General features: G+C 35.0%; 2 protein-coding genes and 1 long non-coding RNA gene across 5 annotated transcripts; all 3 read right to left on the bottom strand.

The window, feature by feature from the left end:
* Positions 1-3661: 3661 nt before the first annotated feature.
* Positions 3662-5447, bottom strand: LOC113075660 (ladderlectin-like). 2 transcript variants are annotated; one of them, XM_026248340.1, is made up of 6 exons: positions 5339-5447; positions 5175-5245; positions 4968-5059; positions 4323-4457; positions 3975-4086; positions 3662-3828 (listed from the first exon to the last, which is right to left on the bottom strand). In XM_026248340.1, exons 2-6 carry the CDS (start codon positions 5230-5232, stop codon positions 3752-3754), a joined length of 474 nt encoding a protein of 157 aa, XP_026104125.1. In that variant the 5' UTR covers positions 5233-5245; positions 5339-5447; the 3' UTR covers positions 3662-3751. The 2 variants fall into 2 exon arrangements, with proteins under 2 accessions (XP_026104125.1, XP_026104126.1); XM_026248341.1 differs by having other exon boundaries at positions 5175-5242; positions 5339-5434.
* Positions 5448-11367: 5920 nt separating this feature from the next.
* On the bottom strand, positions 11368-13163 carry LOC113075659 (ladderlectin-like). Of its 2 annotated transcripts, none has more exons than XM_026248337.1 (6): positions 13055-13163; positions 12891-12961; positions 12684-12775; positions 12040-12174; positions 11690-11801; positions 11368-11534 (listed from the first exon to the last, which is right to left on the bottom strand). In XM_026248337.1, exons 2-6 carry the CDS (start codon positions 12946-12948, stop codon positions 11458-11460), a joined length of 474 nt encoding a protein of 157 aa, XP_026104122.1. In that variant the 5' UTR covers positions 12949-12961; positions 13055-13163; the 3' UTR covers positions 11368-11457. The 2 variants fall into 2 exon arrangements, with proteins under 2 accessions (XP_026104122.1, XP_026104123.1); XM_026248338.1 differs by having other exon boundaries at positions 12891-12958; positions 13055-13150.
* Positions 13164-19112: 5949 nt separating this feature from the next.
* On the bottom strand, positions 19113-19885 carry LOC113075661 (uncharacterized). The gene is made up of 3 exons (XR_003281013.1): positions 19774-19885; positions 19426-19536; positions 19113-19278 (listed from the first exon to the last, which is right to left on the bottom strand). It is a non-coding gene; the product is annotated as an uncharacterized LOC113075661 (long non-coding RNA).

Here is a 19885-nt window from a genome sequence, read left to right as displayed (position 1 = left end):
CAACAAAAATAACTGAATAAGCTCAAATACATCAACTCGTAACGCAAAGTTAACTAAACAAAAACTGACCTGCCCCAAAGACACAGAATAAAGCTTATATAACAGCTTGACAAAACCAAATGACATAGAAGGGGTAAACAAAACCAGGGGCGTGTCTAGAGCATTTTCAGTGGGGGGGCCATCCTGAGGCACTGCCTCCAAATGGGGTGGCCACCAGTGACCAAAAAACTTTGACTGAAATCAACCACGGACAACGCGAGCAGAGCCTGACGGGGTCGTGGCTGATTTCAGTCAATGTTCAAACAATAAACAGTCATGGTGATTTGCATATTTTGTATCAGTTTTTTTGTGACAGTGACCACATAGCAAGATTGCACCAAATGACAATATGCACAAATCGTTCCATAATTGTCTGGTGACACGTTACGTGATTTGTTGGATCAGCTGCTATGCTAATGATGTCTCTATTTTGTTTCTATGTTTTGCCACGGGATAACTAGGATATACACAAGCTCCAGTTTGGATCCAGAACACCTGAGAAGAGATGATGCTGACCCTCAGAGGACCTCAGATGATGCTAACCCTGAATCATCAAACAGAACTAACAAATATTGCTACAAGTGTGACCGCATCATATAATTATTATCAATATTAATGAAAGTCAATAATTTTTTTCTATTCAAAGAATCCTGGGGGGAAGATATACTCTATTTTTTTTATTAAGAAAATATTTTTTTTTAGCAAGGATGCTTTAAATTTATCAAAAGTGATAGATGAAAAATGTCAATTATGAAAATGTACAAAAAATTCATATTTTTATTCTGAACTTTCTATTCATGAAACAAACCTGAGTATATTCTACTCCGCTATGTCAACAACAATAATAATAATAATAACAATAAATGTTTCTTGAGCAGTAAATCAGAATATTAGAATGATTTCGAGAGATCATGTGACACTGAAGACTGAGGTAATGATGCTGAAATACAAGGCATCACAGGAATTAATAACATTTTAATTTCTATTCAAATAAAAAGCAGCTATTAAAATAGCAAGAATATTTCACAATATTATTGCTTTTGCTGTATCTTGGATCAAATAAAGACAGGCTTGGTGAGCATTAAAAATCTTAGTTCAAAAACATTTAACTGGTAGTGTAATTTTTTTTTGTGTGTTCTCCACAACTTTAGATTTTATTGATGTTCAGTCTGTACATTTAAACAGTTCATTTCCATTTGTTAATTAAAAGATCAGAGAAATATTGGCCTTGTTTGCACTGTATTTTAGTGTTGTCTTTTTGATTGAAAAAGTATTAATTGATTTTGATATTTTATTGACTTGCATTAATATCTTGCTCAGATTTGTAAACTCTAAATGTTAATAACTGATATTATTAAACAAGCAATGTAAAAAAATTCTTTTTCTTCAACCCCCGTGTTCTTCACATCTTTAAATTTGTGGTTTTATCCAAAATGAATGTACATTTTGGTTTGAACTATACTGTATTAGTTAACCTTCTATAAGAAGTTATTTTACCATAAATAAAATTGAAAACATTGTGTTAAGTTTCATATATATGAGTTTTCTGTAGTGCAAATATAAAATGTCCCTTTTAAAATGGTTAAAAAAAAATATCAAAATGTTTATTGACATTTTCTATTAAAAGACACCTATTATATTTTAAATGTTTATGAAGATCAGGTGTCAGGGGCCAAAACAGTGAGGCAAGAGGACACAGGAGATTTTTCAAAAAGTGGGCTTTTATTACCCATAATATTGAAAAGTTACATAAGGACCAAAATTAATAACTAGTCCTAAAAATAGGTCAACAAAAATAACTGAATAAGCTCAAATACATCAACTCGTAACGCAAAGTTAACTAAACAAAAACTGACCTGCCCCAAAGACACAGAATAAAGCTTATATAACAGCTTGACAAAACCAAATGACATAGAAGGGGTAAACAAAACCAGGGGCGTGTCTAGAGCATTTTCAGTGGGGGGGCCATCCTGAGGCACTGCCTCCAAATGGGGTGGCCACCAGTGACCAAAAAACTTTGACTGAAATCAACCATGAACAACGCGAGCAGAGCCTGACGGGGTCGTGGCTGATTTCAGTCAATGTTCAAACAATAAACAGTCATGGTGATTTGCATATTTTGTATCAGTTTATTTTGTGACAGTGACCACATAGCAAGATTGCACCAAATGACAATATGCACAAATCGTTCCATAATTGTCTGGTGACACGTTACGTGATTTGTTGGATCAGCTGCTATGCTAATGATGTCTCTATTTTGTTTCTATGTTTTGCCACGGGATAACTAGGATATACACAAGCTCCAGTTTGGATCCAGAACACCTGAGAAGAGATGATGCTGACCCTCAGAGGACCTCAGATGATGCTAACCCTGAATCATCAAACAGAACTAACAAATATTGCTACAAGTGTGACCGCATCATATAATTATTATCAATTAATAATGTTCATCATCTGGCTGACTACGTCTTGTATTAATTTTTCTAAAAATCCTGTCAAACATGCACAAACTGACAGTCACCACTTATAAGCTACTACTAAATATTGTAGAAACATAATTTTCTGTAAAGTTGCTTTGTAACCATTTGTAAAAAGCGCTATACAAATAAAATAAACTTGAATTAAAAACATTGATCTGAGAAAACCATACAAACATAAACCATACATAAAGGTTACCTACCAGCTCTTTGTTTGGTGTCTTGTGAGGTTTCATTCTTGGACGATTCGTTCATTTTGAACAAATCTTTAATGTGACTAGGGAAGAACGAGTCCTATGACATCACCAATTTCTTTTTTACAGTGAATTCTAATATTCAAAAGTTACCTTGTATGATTTATGTATTTTGAATTCACCCTTCAGATTAGACTATTGAACTGTAGTGTTACTTGTTAGAACGCTGTAATTCTTTGAATTGCAAACTTCAGTAGAGTCTATAGACGGTTTATAAAAGACATGCCACTTACTCAAATCCAACTATATAAGGAAAACCCATAACGGTAAAGATGGTGGTTGTGTGCACATGTCCCGCCGGAAAGCCAATCATCTTTTAAGCACTCAAGCCGGGAGACATTTAGGCCTATCGTCTGGTTCCACTGACGTAGGCGCACAGTTGAAGAACCCTTGCCCATGCATAGTTAAAAAAAAAGTGGGGAAAAAGGAGTTCAAACCTTATTTTGGGGCAAAGTCAAATTTTTTCCAGCAATTTTTAATCATATTTCACTGCTGTTTCTATGTCCCTGTGACAAGTGAAAGGTGCGGTTCTGACTCTCTGCCCATTCATTTAGATATGAGCTGGTCTTGTTATTCTGAAATAGCTGTCCGGAGGCACTGAAAGGACTTTATAGACTGGTTCATTTTATGGTCAATCAGTCACAAGACATCTTACAGGGGGGCACCTGGGGTGGCCAATCATTTCAAGGGGGTGTCAAAACTTATGACTACAAACGGCACTGGTGTAAAGTCCCTGCACTCAGTATTCCCAAAACTGACATACTTGACCCTACAAAGCCCATTAAAATACCAGAGACACCGGTCCCTTCCTTGACTGCCAGTTGGAACCAACCAAAGGGTCAGTTTAGAGTTTAACAACACCCTCAAGAAAGAGACAAGTTCAAACATACATTTGCGGTTTAAAGTCCACCTCACTTTTATTTTTGCAGAGACTAAGACTAATCCAAAAACCAAATCCTCTCGGGTGATGGACAGACGAGATTAACAAGCAGGAAGAGAAATCAAACAGATGAAATTGAGAGGAGTGGCACAGTCCAGATCATTCCAGCGTTGCTCAGCTGTGGAAATGCAGTTACATTCAGGAAGTTAGTCAGATAGGCTTTAGTGCAAACAGGAAGCCAGAAGTGTTACAAAAAGTAGAGGTCTGAATCCTTTACAAGTTTAAGACCAAAAAGGTTGTCAAACAACAACATGTATATTTTACCTCCATAGGCCAGCTCCACACAATTTTCGTTTCCTCCATTATCATTTGGCTCACCAGTAAGCCAGTCACTGTAGTCAAACTTTGAGCCATCACTCCAAAACCAGACATTATTCTAAGAACGTTAGATCAAAATTACTGAACTTGTTGCCATTTCCACCATTTGATCATCTTCCAGTGGTAGGTTTAGTTGAACATCTAATTTCATTGCACCTGAAACTCTGGTTTGTTGGGGCAGTGCAAACCAGCTTTTACTAAATGTGAACAAGCAACACTTACGGTTCCTTCTAATTTTGACATTAATCCAACACTGGTTGGATTGAGATTTAAATGGAAAAGACAACCAGTTACCTTAATTGCATCATGAGCACCAATCCATGTTCGGGGCATGCCACTAGCACATTTTCTCAGAAAGGACTTGAGGAAACCACTAGTGTGTGAATCATGGACTGATGCAAGGTTTCCACCGAGCTCAAGACACTTTTTCTGACAGGATGGAAAAAAAGGTTAAGTGCATTGAAGTTCATTTGGATCTAAAGCTGAAAACAAACCCCATAGACACCCTTTAAAATATAGTGGGGCATGACTCAATCTTTGAAAGATGCATGGCACAGAGATACAGGAATTAGTTTGATCAGTAAACACTTGACTGCTTTAAGACACCCTTGACCATGTAAAGATATATTTTTGGTAGAAATAGCGTACAACCAACAGGGTTACCTTATTGGGTTTACTAAATAAGATGGTAAGTGGTTGCAATCAGTTCATTTTAGCTACATTTAAACAAACTACTTCAATTACCTCAGCAAAATTGGTTCATTTAAACATAACTGAAATGAATTAACTACAACTGCTTACCATAAAAAAAATAAGTTCAATGAATTACTCTTCAGTGTGCCTACATTTTTAACATTACAATAGTGTAAAACAGTATGACTTGTTAGACAATTTGGGGCTTGCTCCTATGGTCAGCATTTGTGGAAAAGACAAACTTGCCTCTGCCTCAGCCCACGGTTTCAGGTCACTGAAAAATTTAAAACACTGCATCTCAAACTTTTCCCAGCTAGGGGGACATCTACGGTGAAAACCTGCAAAGAAATAATCAGTTCTTACTAACTAAATGAACAGAGCAAGAACAGTCATAAAAGAGTAGAAAACAGTTATTTAAAAATATAAATAAAATTCAGCCCATTGTTCACTCACCATTAGATTTGACTCCACTTACAGCCAGAGCAAGAATAAAGGCTACAGAAATCCACATGCTGATAGTTCTACTAACATCAACATTATCCAAAATAAATATAATGAACCTGCATTAACAAATCTTTACACACTAAGAAACCAAATACAGTAGAAACCGATCTTACCAAGTGAGTCAAAATTCAACTAAGCACACTCTAACACCCCCAATGTAGTTCTCTGATCAGTGCTTGCAATCAGCTTAATTTATACCCAGTTGCTCAGTCACAACCGCTGGTTCAACACCAATGAAAGCTCTGTCAATCTATCAGTCCTTATTTGGTAAACAAGACCCTAGGGCTGCACGATTAATCGAATGATTGTGTTCTGTGATTAGTAATAAATCTCCAGCACGTGCTTTCAGATTGAGCAGCATTTCCTACACAGAGCCACAGTTCTCTAACAAGCTACATGAAATTCAATCCACTTTGTGTTGTTTATGAGGTTTGTGTTCGGATTATTGTATGGTTAGATGATCCAAACATGGTCCATTATAAGATATCTAACAGAGTCATACATTTTTATCTATTGGTATTTGATATAATCAAAGATGCCATGTGTCTAAACAAGATGTCCAGGACCTCCAGCAGAAATATAGGCCCACAACATCAAAAATACAGCTGTATATTTAATTTTACACATGGGGTACTTTTTATCTCTGTGTTCACCAAACCCATCTTGAATGTTTGCTGCTAAATAGCTTATTTTTTTTGTTTCATCTGATCATAGAAGCCAGTTCCATTTGAAGTTCCAGTCGTGTTTTATAAATGAATATGCTTTAGTTTGTTTTTGGATAAGCTAGAAGAATTTTTCTTGTAACCCTCCTAAACAACATGCGGTGATGTAGGTGCTGTTTGACTTTTTTTTTTTTTTTTTTTGAAGGTTTTCTGAACCCGAGACTCAACTAGTGTTCCTGTAGCTCAATTGGGGGTTCAATTGTCCAGGAACACATGATACGTAAAAATTGATAGCCTGAATGCACTGTAAGTCGCTTTGGATAAAAGCGTCTGCTAAATGCATAAATTTAATTTTTAATTTAATTTAAATTTAACTATTTTCTGCAATTCTCCAGCTGTGGTCCTTGGTGAGACTTTAGCCACTCAAACTCTCCTCCTCACAGTGCATTAGGACGATATAGACACACGTCCTCCTCCAGGCGGTAATATTTTCTGTTGATTGGAAATTCTTAATTATTGCCATGATGGTGGAAATGGGAATTTTCACTGCTCTAGCTCTTTTGTTAAAGTCACTTTCTAATTTGAGAAGCTCAATTATCTTTTGCTGCACATCAGACATATATTCTGTGTTTTTTCTCATTGTGATGGAAGATTAAAGGCATTTGGGCTCTGCTTCCCCTCCTCTTTATATTTCTTTGAAACAGGAAGCAATGCTTGGATAATTTCATGTTTATAATCATGCTGGAGTACTCAAAATTGTGAATATGAATATACTTCAGAGTTATTTTACTCATAAGAATTTCTAGGGGTGTTTTTTATCGTAGCCAATGTGTATTAGAGAAAAACATTTATTTCATAATGATATTTCTCCCCACTTTAAATTCTTATTATCAAATGAAAGGTTAGATTTTTGTGAATTTTTTAAATAAAAGATCAAAAGGATTAACAATGCAGATTAATTTTCACAGCCTTCTTTGATCATATTTACCAAGGGTGTCCATATTTTTTGGCATGACTGTATATACTGTATGCAAAAAAAAAAAGAAAAAAAAAAGTTAACATACAGCTCGTGTATGATATTTATTGTTTTTACTGGAGGAAAAATAGGAAAATAACAGCTACCGTATTTTCCGGACTATAAGTCGCACTTTTTTTTTTTCATTTGGCTGTTCCTGCGACTTATAGTCAGGTGCGACTTAAAGTTAATTTGACATTGACCGAGAGAAATGAACCAAGAGAAAGCATTACCTTCTACAGCCACCAGAGGGCGCTCTATGCTTCTCTGTGCTCCTGTAGTCTACCCCTACAGAGCGCCCTCTCGCGGCTGTAGATGGTAATGTTTTCTCTTGGTTCTTGGTTCTAAACAAATGCGACTTAGTCCAGTGCAACTTATATATGTTTTTTTCCTCGTCATGACGTATTTTTGGACTGATGCGACTTTTACTCAGGTGCGACTTATATATTAGCCTACTATATTTACGAAATTACAGTTAAAAAAACTGACAAAAATACATTTTCTATGTGCTTGTGTACAAATAATTGTTTCTTTTCAATTTGGTTTTCTTAAAAATATTACATCTATCTCCTTGTTTCAGTTTCCCGTTTAATCTCTCTCCTATATGTTGCTGGTTCATTAATATTCAACATACAATTACCATACTGGGCAGAAATGCTAATTTAAAAAGTACAACTATCTATTAAGTTCAGGATATCTCTGGTCTAAAAAGTTACTAGTATCTAATGAATAAGTACTAGTAACTTTACAAAAGACACTAGTACCTAATGAATAAGTTTTAGTACTTAATGGAAAAGATACTAGTGTCTAAAAAATAAGTACTAGTAACGTGAAAAAAAAGATACTAGTACAGCTTATAGATTAAATGTTGCAAAGGCTTGCCATTCCAGGAGAGAGTGCAGCTAACATGCCATTTACTGTCTGACTTCACCAGCCGGACCTTGAATGACTCTATTGACTGATGATGACTGATGATCCTGTGGCTCACGCAGGCCAGTCACGGATAGGTTTAGAGCACTGACTACCCAATAGGAACAAAAACACACACAATTAGAGGTTCGAATCCCACCTCGGCCAGAAATAACACAAAACGAGTTTGTATTCGTTTGCAACTAATAAACATTTAAATTATAATAGGGTGTAGTTCCTTAATAAAAAAAATTTGCTTTTTTAAAGTGACATCAATTTTATTTTGCACTATTGAAAACCCCATATATATATATATATATATATATATATATATATATATATATGAAATATTAAAAGCACAAAAATATTTGTTTATAGTAAAATCTACTTATAAAAGGTAATTACTACAGTATAGTACTAACCAAAATATACAATAGTTAAACATACATAATAGATGAAACCACAAATATAAAGATTTGAAGAACACAATGTAAAACATTTTCCCTTTTTTTTCTAAGTTATAAACATTTAGTGTTTACAAATCTGAGCAAGATATTAATGAAAGTCAATAATTTTTTTCTATTCAAAGAATCCTGGGGGGAAGATATACTCTATTTTTTTTATTAAGAAAATATTTTTTTTTAGCAAGGATGCTTTAAATTTATCAAAAGTGATAGATGAAAAATGTCAATTATGAAAATGTACAAAAAATTCATATTTTTATTCTGAACTTTCTATTCATGAAACAAACCTGAGTATATTCTACTCCGCTATTTCAACAACAATAATAATAATAATAACAATAAATGTTTCTTGAGCAGTAAATCAGAATATTAGAATGATTTCGAGAGATCATGTGACACTGAAGACTGAGGTAATGATGCTGAAAATACAAGACATCACAGGAATTAATAACATTTTAATTTGTATTCAAATAAAAAGCAGCTATTTAAATAGCAAGAATATTTCACAATATTATTGCTTTTGCTGTATCTTGGATCAAATAAAGACAGGCTTGGTGAGCATTAAAAATCTTATTTCAAAAACATTTAACTGGTAGTGTAATTTTTTTTTTGTGTGTTCTCCACAACTTTAGATTTTATTGATGTTCAGTCTGTACATTTAAACATTTGTTAATTAAAAGATCGGAGAAATATTGGCCTTGTTTGCACTGTATTTTAGTGTTGTCTTTTTGATTGAAAAAGTATTAATTGATTTTGATATTTTATTGACTTGCATTAATATCTTGCTCAGATTTGTAAACTCTAAATGTTAATAACTGATATTATTAAACAAGCAATGTAAAAAATTCTTTTTCTTCAAACCCTGTGTTCTTCACATCTTTAAATTTGTGGTTTTATCCAAAATGAATGTACATTTTGGTTTGAACTATACTGTATTAGTTAACCTTCTATAAGAAGTTATTTTACCATAAATAAAATTGAAAACATTGTGTTAAGTTTCATATATATGAGTTTTCTGTAGTGCAAATATAAAATGTCCCTTTTAAAATGGTTAAAAAAAAAATATCAAAATGTTTATTGACATTTTCTATTAAAAGACACCTATTATATTTTAAATGTTTATGAAGATCAGGTGTCAGGGGCCAAGACAGTGAGGCAAGAGGACACAGGAGATTTTTCAAAAAGTGGGCTTTTATTACCCATAATATTGAAAAGTTACATAAGGACCAAAATTAATAACTAGTCCTAAAAATAGGTCAACAAAAATAACTGAATAAGCTCAAATACATCAACTCGTAACGCAAAGTTAACTAAACAAAAACTGACCTGCCCCAAAGACACAGAATAAAGCTTATATAACAGCTTGACAAAACCAAATGACATAGAAGGGGTAAACAAAACCAGGGGCGTGTCTAGAGCATTTTCAGTGGGGGGGCCATCCTGAGGCACTGCCTCCAAATGGGGTGGCCACCAGTGACCAAAAAACTTTGACTGAAATCAACCACGGACAACGCGAGCAGAGCCTGATGGGGTCGTGGCTGATTTCAGTCAATGTTCAAACAATAAACAGTCATGGTGATTTGCATATTTTGTATCAGTTTATTTTGTGACAGTGACCACATAGCAAGATTGCACCAAATGACAATATGCACAAATCGTTCCATAATTGTCTGGTGACACGTTACGTGATTTGTTGGATCAGCTGCTATGCTAATGCTGTCTCTATTTTGTTTCTATGTTTTGCCACGGGATAACTAGGATATACACAAGCTCCAGTTTGGATCCAGAACACCTGAGAAGAGATGATGCTGACCCTCAGAGGACCTCAGATGATGCTAACCCTGAATCATCAAACAGAACTAACAAATATTGCTACAAGTGTGACCGCATCATATAATTATTATCAATTAATAATGTTCATCATCTGGCTGACTACGTCTTGTATTAATTTTTCTAAAAATCCTGTCAAACATGCACAAACTGACAGTCACCACTTATAAGCTACTACTAAATATTGTAGAAACATAATTTTCTGTAAAGTTGCTTTGTAACCATTTGTAAAAAGCGCTATACAAATAAAATAAACTTGAATTAAAAACATTGATCTGAGAAAACCATACAAACATAAACCATACATAAAGGTTACCTACCAGCTCTTTGTTTGGTGTCTTGTGAGGTTTCATTCTTGGACGATTCGTTCATTTTGAACAAATCTTTAATGTGACTAGGGAAGAACGAGTCCTATGACATCACCAATTTCTTTTTTACAGTGAATTCTAATATTCAAAAGTTACCTTGTATGATTTATGTATTTTGAATTCACCCTTCAGATTAGACTATTGAACTGTAGTGTTACTTGTTAGAACGCTGTAATTCTTTGAATTGCAAACTTCAGTAGAGTCTATAGACGGTTTATAAAAGACATGCCACTTACTCAAATCCAACTATATAAGGAAAACCCATAACGGTAAAGATGGTGGTTGTGTGCACATGTCCCGCCGGAAAGCCAATCATCTTTTAAGCACTCAAGCCGGGAGACATTTAGGCCTATCGTCTGGTTCCACTGACGTAGGCGCACAGTTGAAGAACCCTTGCCCATGCATAGTTAAAAAAAAAGTGGGGAAAAAGGAGTTCAAACCTTATTTTGGGGCAAAGTCAAATTTTTTCCAGCAATTTTTAATCATATTTCACTGCTGTTTCTATGTCCCTGTGACAAGTGAAAGGTGCGGTTCTGACTCTCTGCCCATTCATTTAGATATGAGCTGGTCTTGTTATTCTGAAATAGCTGTCCGGAGGCACTGAAAGGACTTTATAGACTGGTTCATTTTATGGTCAATCAGTCACAAGACATCTTACAGGGGGGCACCTGGGGTGGCCAATCATTTCAAGGGGGTGTCAAAACTTATGACTACAAACGGCACTGGTGTAAAGTCCCTGCACTCAGTATTCCCAAAACTGACATACTTGACCCTACAAAGCCCATTAAAATACCAGAGACACCGGTCCCTTCCTTGACTGCCAGTTGGAACCAACCAAAGGGTCAGTTTAGAGTTTAACAACACCCTCAAGAAAGAGACAAGTTCAAACATACATTTGCGGTTTAAAGTCCACCTCACTTTTATTTTTGCAGAGACTAAGACTAATCCAAAAACCAAATCCTCTCGGGTGATGGACAGACGAGATTAACAAGCAGGAAGAGAAATCAAACAGATGAAATTGAGAGGAGTGGCACAGTCCAGATCATTCCAGCGTTGCTCAGCTGTGGAAATGCAGTTACATTCAGGAAGTTAGTCAGATAGGCTTTAGTGCAAACAGGAAGCCAGAAGTGTTACAAAAAGTAGAGGTCTGAATCCTTTACAAGTTTAAGACCAAAAAGGTTGTCAAACAACAACAACAACAACAAGTATATTTTACCTCCATAGGCCAGCTCCACACAATTTTCGTTTCCTCCATTATCATTTGGCTCACCAGTAAGCCAGTCACTGTAGTCAAACTTTGAGCCATCACTCCAAAACCAGACATTATTCTAAGAACGTTAGATCAAAATTACTGAACTTGTTGCCATTTCCACCATTTGATCATCTTCCAGTGGTAGGTTTAGTTGAACATCTAATTTCATTGCACCTGAAACTCTGGTTTGTTGGGGCAGTGCAAACCAGCTTTTACTAAATGTGAACAAGCAACACACTTACGGTTCCTTCTAATTTTGACATTAATCCAACACTGGTTGGATTGAGATTTAAATGGAAAAGACAACCAGTTACCTTAATTGCATCATGAGCACCAATCCATGTTCGGGGCATGCCACTAGCACATTTTCTCAGAAAGGACTTGAGGAAACCACTAGTGTGTGAATCATGGACTGATGCAAGGTTTCCACCGAGCTCAAGACACTTTTTCTGACAGGATGGAAAAAAGGTTAAGTGCATTGAAGTTCATTTGGATCTAAAGCTGAAAACAAACCCCATAGACACCCTTTAAAATATAGTGGGGCATGACTCAATCTTTGAAAGATGCATGGCACAGAGATACAGGAATTAGTTTGATCAGTAAACACTTGACTGCTTTAAGACACCCTTGACCATGTAAAGATATATTTTTGGTAGAAATAGCGTACAACCAACAGGGTTACCTTATTGGGTTTACTAAATAAGATGGTAAGTGGTTGCAATCAGTTCATTTTAGCTACATTTAAACAAACTACTTCAATTACCTCAGCAAAATTGGTTCATTTAAACATAACTGAAATGAATTAACTACAACTGCTTACCATAAAAAAAATAAGTTCAATGAATTACTCTTCAGTGTGCCTACATTTTTAACATTACAATAGTGTAAAACAGTATGACTTGTTAGACAATTTGGGGCTTGCTCCTATGGTCAGCATTTGTGGAAAAGACAAACTTGCCTCTGCCTCAGCCCACGGTTTCAGGTCACTGAAAAATTTAAAACACTGCATCTCAAACTTTTCCCAGCTAGGGGGACATCTACGGTGAAAACCTGCAAAGAAATAATCAGTTCTTACTAACTAAATGAACAGAGCAAGAACAGTCATAAAAGAGTAGAAAACAGTTATTTAAAAATATAAATAAAATTCAGCCCATTGTTCACTCACCATTAGATTTGACTCCACTTACAGCCAGAGCAAGAATAAAGGCTACAGAAATCCACATGCTGATAGTTCTACTAACATCAACATTATCCAAAATAAATATAATGAACCTGCATTAACAAATCTTTACACACTAAGAAACCAAATACAGTAGAAACCGATCTTACCAAGTGAGTCAAAATTCAACTAAGCACACTCTAACACCCCCAATGTAGTTCTCTGATCAGTGCTTGCAATCAGCTTAATTTATACCCAGTTGCTCAGTCACAACCGCTGGTTCAACACCAATGAAAGCTCTGTCAATCTATCAGTCCTTATTTGGTAAACAAGACCCTAGGGCTGCACGATTAATCGAATGATTGTGTTCTGTGATTAGTAATAAATCTCCAGCACGTGCTTTCAGATTGAGCAGCATTTCCTACACAGAGCCACAGTTCTCTAACAAGCTACATGAAATTCAATCCACTTTGTGTTGTTTATGAGGTTTGTGTTCGGATTATTGTATGGTTAGATGATCCAAACATGGTCCATTATAAGATATCTAACAGAGTCATACATTTTTATCTATTGGTATTTGATATAATCAAAGATGCCATGTGTCTAAACAAGATGTCCAGGACCTCCAGCAGAAATATAGGCCCACAACATCAAAAATACAGCTGTATATTTAATTTTACACATGGGGTACTTTTTATCTCTGTGTTCACCAAACCCATCTTGAATGTTTGCTGCTAAATAGCTTATTTTTTTTGTTTCATCTGATCATAGAAGCCAGTTCCATTTGAAGTTCCAGTCGTGTTTTATAAATGAATATGCTTTAGTTTGTTTTTGGATAAGCTAGAAGAATTTTTCTTGTAACCCTCCTAAACAACATGCGGTGATGTAGGTGCTGTTTGACTTTTTTTTTTTTTTTTTGAAGGTTTTCTGAACCCGAGACTCAACTAGTGTTCCTGTAGCTCAATTGGGGGTTCAATTGTCCAGGAACACATGATACGTAAAAATTGATAGCCTGAATGCACTGTAAGTCGCTTTGGATAAAAGCGTCTGCTAAATGCATAAATTTAATTTTTAATTTAATTTAAATTTAACTGTTTTCTGCAATTCTCCAGCTGTGGTCCTTGGTGAGACTTTAGCCACTCAAACTCTCCTCCTCACAGTGCATTAGGACGATATAGACACACGTCCTCCTCCAGGCGGTAATATTTTCTGTTGATTGGAAATTCTTAATTATTGCCATGATGGTGGAAATGGGAATTTTCACTGCTCTAGCTCTTTTGTTAAAGTCACTTTCTAATTTGAGAAGCTCAATTATCTTTTGCTGCACATCAGACATATATTCTGTGTTTTTTCTCATTGTGATGGAAGATTAAAGGCATTTGGGCTCTGCTTCCCCTCCTCTTTATATTTCTTTGAAACAGGAAGCAATGCTTGGATAATTTCATGTTTATAATCATGCTGGAGTACTCAAAATTGTGAATATGAATATACTTCAGAGTTATTTTACTCATAAGAATTTCTAGGGGTGTTTTTTATCGTAGCCAATGTGTATTAGAGAAAAACATTTATTTCATAATGATATTTCTCCCCACTTTAAATTCTTATTATCAAATGAAAGGTTAGATTTTTGTGAATTTTTTAAATAAAAGATCAAAAGGATTAACAATGCAGATTAATTTTCACAGCCTTCTTTGATCATATTTACCAAGGGTGTCCATATTTTTTGGCATGACTGTATATACTGTATGCAAAAAAAAAAAGAAAAAAAAAAGTTAACATACAGCTCGTGTATGATATTTATTGTTTTTACTGGAGGAAAAATAGGAAAATAACAGCTACCGTATTTTCCGGACTATAAGTCGCACTTTTTTTTTTTTCATTTGGCTGTTCCTGCGACTTATAGTCAGGTGCGACTTAAAGTTAATTTGACATTGACCGAGAGAAATGAACCAAGAGAAAGCATTACCTTCTACAGCCACCAGAGGGCGCTCTATGCTTCTCTGTGCTCCTGTAGTCTACCCCTACAGAGCGCCCTCTCGCGGCTGTAGATGGTAATGTTTTCTCTTGGTTCTTGGTTCTAAACAAATGCGACTTAGTCCAGTGCAACTTATATATGTTTTTTTCCTCGTCATGACGTATTTTTGGACTGATGCGACTTTTACTCAGGTGCGACTTATATATTAGCCTACTATATTTACGAAATTACAGTTAAAAAAACTGACAAAAATACATTTTCTATGTGCTTGTGTACAAATAATTGTTTCTTTTCAATTTGGTTTTCTTAAAAATATTACATCTATCTCCTTGTTTCAGTTTCCCGTTTAATCTCTCTCCTATATGTTGCTGGTTCATTAATATTCAACATACAATTACCATACTGGGCAGAAATGCTAATTTAAAAAGTACAACTATCTATTAAGTTCAGGATATCTCTGGTCTAAAAAGTTACTAGTATCTAATGAATAAGTACTAGTAACTTTACAAAAGACACTAGTACCTAATGAATAAGTTTTAGTACTTAATGGAAAAGATACTAGTGTCTAAAAAATAAGTACTAGTAACGTGAAAAAAAAGATACTAGTACAGCTTATAGATTAAATGTTGCAAAGGCTTGCCATTCCAGGAGAGAGTGCAGCTAACATGCCATTTACTGTCTGACTTCACCAGCCGGACCTTGAATGACTCTATTGACTGATGATGACTGATGATCCTGTGGCTCACGCAGGCCAGTCACGGATAGGTTTAGAGCACTAACTACCCAATAGGAACAAAAACACACACAATTAGAGGTTCGAATCCCACCTCGGCCAGAAATAACACAAAACGAGTTTGTATTCGTTTGCAACTAATAAACATTTAAATTATAATAGGGTGTAGTTCCTTAATAAAAAAAATGTGCTTTTTTAAAGTGACATCAATTTATTTTGCACTATTGAAAACCCCATATATATATATATATATATATATATATATATATATATATATATGAAATATTAAAAGCACAAAAATATTTGTTTATAGTAAAATCTACTTATAAAAGGTAATTACTACAGTATAGTACTAACCAAAATATACAATAGTTAAACATACATAATAGATGAAACCACAAATATAAAGATTTGAAGAACACAATGTAAAACATTTTCCCTTTTTTTTCTAAGTTATAAACATTTAGTGTTTACAAATCTGAGCAAGATATTAATGAAAGTCAATAATTTTTTTCTATTCAAAGAATCCTGGGGGGAAGATATACTCTATTTTTTTTATTAAGAAAATATTTTTTTTTAGCAAGGATGCTTTAAATTTATCAAAAGTGATAGATGAAAAATGTCAATTATGAAAATGTACAAAAAATTCATATTTTTATTCTGAACTTTCTATTCATGAAACAAACCGGAGTATATTCTACTCCGCTATTTCAACAACAATAATAATAATAATAACAATAAATGTTTCTTGAGCAGTAAATCAGAATATTAGAATGATTTCGAGAGATCATGTGACACTGAAGACTGAGGTAATGATGCTGAAAATACAAGACATCACAGGAATTAATAACATTTTAATTTGTATTCAAATAAAAAGCAGCTATTTAAATAGCAAGAATATTTCACAATATTATTGCTTTTGCTGTATCTTGGATCAAATAAAGACAGGCTTGGTGAGCATTAAAAATCTTATTTCAAAAACATTTAACTGGTAGTGGAATTTTTTTTTTGTGTGTTCTCCACAACTTTAGATTTTATTGATGTTCAGTCTGTACATTTAAACATTTGTTAATTAAAAGATCGGAGAAATATTGGCCTTGTTTGCACTGTATTTTAGTGTTGTCTTTTTGATTGAAAAAGTATTAATTGATTTTGATATTTTATTGACTTGCATTAATATCTTGCTCAGATTTGTAAACTCTAAATGTTAATAACTGATATTATTAAACAAGCAATGTAAAAAATTCTTTTTCTTCAACCCTGTGTTCTTCACATCTTTAAATTTGTGGTTTTATCCAAAATGAATGTACATTTTGGTTTGAACTATACTGTATTAGTTAACCTTCTATAAGAAGTTATTTTACCATAAATAAAATTGAAAACATTGTGTTAAGTTTCATATATATGAGTTTTCTGTAGTGCAAATATAAAATGTCCCTTTTAAAATGGTTAAAAAAAAAATATCAAAATGTTTATTGACATTTTCTATTAAAAGACACCTATTATATTTTAAATGTTTATGAAGATCAGGTGTCAGGGGCCAAGACAGTGAGGCAAGAGGACACAGGAGATTTTTCAAAAAGTGGGCTTTTATTACCCATAATATAGAAAAGTTACATAAGGACCAAAATTAATAACTAGTCCTAAAAATAGGTCAACAAAAATAACTGAATAAGCTCAAATACATCAACTCGTAACGCAAAGTTAACTAAACAAAAACTGACCTGCCCCAAAGACACAGAATAAAGCTTATATAACAGCTTGACAAAACCAAATGACATAGAAGGGGTAAACAAAACCAGGGGCGTGTCTAGAGCATTTTCAGTGGGGGGGCCATCCTGAGGCACTGCCTCCAAATGGGGTGGCCACCAGTGACCAAAAAACTTTGACTGAAATCAACCACGGACAACGCGAGCAGAGCCTGATGGGGTCGTGGCTGATTTCAGTCAATGTTCAAACAATAAACAGTCATGGTGATTTGCATATTTTGTATCAGTTTATTTTGTGACAGTGACCACATAGCAAGATTGCACCAAATGACAATATGCACAAATCGTTCCATAATTGTCTGGTGACACGTTACGTGATTTGTTGGATCAGCTGCCTATGCTAATGCTGTCTCTATTTTGTTTCTATGTTTTGCCACGGGATAACTAGGATATACACAAGCTCCAGTTTGGATCCAGAACACCTGAGAAGAGATGATGCTGACCCTCAGAGGACCTCAGATGATGCTAACCCTGAATCATCAAACAGAACTAACAAATATTGCACAAGTGTGACCGCATCATATAATTATTATCAATTAATAATGTTCATCATCTGGCTGACTACGTCTTGTATTAATTTTTCTAAAAATCCTGTCAAACATGCACAAACTGACAGTCACCACTTATAAGCTACTACTAAATATTGTAGAAACATAATTTTCTGTAAAGTTGCTTTGTAACCCATTTGTAAAAAGCGCTATACAAATAAAATAAACTTGAATTAAAAACATTGATCTGAGAAAACCATACAAACCATAAACCATACATAAAGGTTACCTAACCAGCTCTTTGTTTGGTGTCTTGTGAGGTTTCATTCTTGGACGATTCGTTCATTTTTGAACAAATCTTTAATGTGACTAGGGAAAGAACGAGTCCTATGACATCACCAATTTCTTTTTTACAGTGAATTCTAATATTCAAAAAGTTACCTTGTATGATTTATGTATTTTGAATTCACCCTTCAGATTTAGACTATTGAACTGTAGTGTTACTTGTTAGAACGCTGTAATTCTTTGAATTGCAAACTTCAGTAGAGTCTATAGACGGTTTATAAAAGACATGCCAACTTACTCAAATCCAACTATATAAGGAAAAACCCATAACGGTAAAGATGGTGGTTGTGTGCACATGTCCCGCCGGAAAGCCAATCATCTTTTAAGCACTTCAAGCCGGGAGACATTTAGGGCCTATCGTCTGGTTCCACTGAACGTAGGCGCACAGTTGAAGAACCCTTTGCCCATGCATAGTTAAAAAAAAAAGTGTGGGAAAAAGGAGTTCAAACCTTAATTTGGGGGCAAAGTCAAATTTTTCCAGCAATTTTTTAATCATATTCACTGCCTGTTTCTAGTCCCTGTGACAAGTGAAAGGTGCGGTTCTGACTCTCTGCCCATTCATTTAGATTATGAGCTGGTCTTGTTATTCTGAAATAGCTGTCCGGACGCAGCTGAAAGGACTTTAGATAGACTGGTTCATTTATATGGTCAATCAGCACAAGAACATCTTACAGGGGGGCACCTGGGGCTGGCCAATCATTTCAAAGGGGTGTCAAAACTTATGACTACAAACGGCACTGGTGTAAAGTCCTGCACTCAGTAATTCCCAAAACTGACATACTTGACCCTACAAAGCCCATTAAAATAATACCAGAGACACCCGGTCCCTTTCCTTGACTGCCAGTTGGAACAAACCAAAGGGTCAGTTTTAGAGTTTAACAACACCCTCAAGAAAGAGACAAGTTCAAAACATACATTTGCGGTTTAAAGTCCACCTCACTTTTATTTTTTGCAGAGACTAAGACTAATCCAAAAACCAAATCCTCTCGGGTGATGGACAGACGAGATTAACAAGCAGGAAGAGAAATCAAACAGATGAAATTGAGAGGAGTGGCACAGTCCAGATCATTCCAGCGTTGCTCAGCTGTGGAAATGCAGTTACATTCAGGAAGTAGTCAGATAGGCTTTAGTGCAAACAGGAACCAGAAGTGTTACAAAATAGAGGTCTGAATCCTTTACAAGTTTAAGACCAAAAAGGTTGTCAAACAACAACAACAAGTATATTTTTTACCTCCATAGGCCAGCTCCACACAATTTTCGTTTCCTCCATTATCATTTGGCTCACCAGTAAGCCAGTCACTGTAGTCAAACTTTGAGCCATCATTCCAAACCAGACATTATTCTAAGAACGTTAGATCAAAATTACTGAACTTGTTGCCATTTCCACCATTTGATCATCTTCCAGTGGTAGGTTTAGTTTGAACATCTAATTTCATTGCACCTGAAACTCTGGTTTGTTGGGGCAGTGCAAACCAGCTTTTACTAAATGTGAACAAGCAACACACTTACGGTTCTTCTAATTTTGACATTAATCCAACACTGGTTGGATTGAGATTTAAATGAAAAGACAACCAGTTACCTTAATTGCATCATGAGCACCAATCCATGTTCGGGGCATGCCACTAGCACATTTTCTCAGAAAGGACTTGAGGAAACCACTAGTGTGTGAATCATGGACTGATGCAAGGTTT

Source organism: Carassius auratus, unplaced genomic scaffold (genome assembly GCF_003368295.1).
Source record: "Carassius auratus strain Wakin unplaced genomic scaffold, ASM336829v1 scaf_tig00017423, whole genome shotgun sequence".
In the NCBI taxonomy this organism is placed as follows: Eukaryota; Metazoa; Chordata; class Actinopteri; order Cypriniformes; family Cyprinidae; genus Carassius; species Carassius auratus.
Note: the sequence above shows the minus strand (reverse complement) of the source record. Positions and strands in the feature narration are given on the sequence as shown.

What these genes read in the sequence shown, in the direction of transcription:
- LOC113075660 (XM_026248340.1), bottom strand. Translation starts at nt 5,232, where the DNA reads ATGTGGATTTCTGTAGCCTTTATTCTTGCTCTGGCTGTAAGTGGAGTC. An exon ending in AACCGTGGGCTGAGGCAGAG is followed by an intron (nt 4,458 to 4,967) that starts GCAAGTTTGTCT and finishes CCATCCTGTCAG; the next exon opens with AAAAAGTGTCTTGAGCTCGG. An exon ending in GTGCTCATGATGCAATTAAG is followed by an intron (nt 4,087 to 4,322) that starts GTAACTGGTTGT and finishes TAACGTTCTTAG; the next exon opens with AATAATGTCTGGTTTTGGAG.
- LOC113075659 (XM_026248337.1), bottom strand. Translation starts at nt 12,948, where the DNA reads ATGTGGATTTCTGTAGCCTTTATTCTTGCTCTGGCTGTAAGTGGAGTC. An exon ending in AAGTGGAGTCAAATCTAATG is followed by an intron (nt 12,776 to 12,890) that starts GTGAGTGAACAA and finishes ATTTCTTTGCAG; the next exon opens with GTTTTCACCGTAGATGTCCC. An exon ending in AACCGTGGGCTGAGGCAGAG is followed by an intron (nt 12,175 to 12,683) that starts GCAAGTTTGTCT and finishes CCATCCTGTCAG; the next exon opens with AAAAAGTGTCTTGAGCTCGG.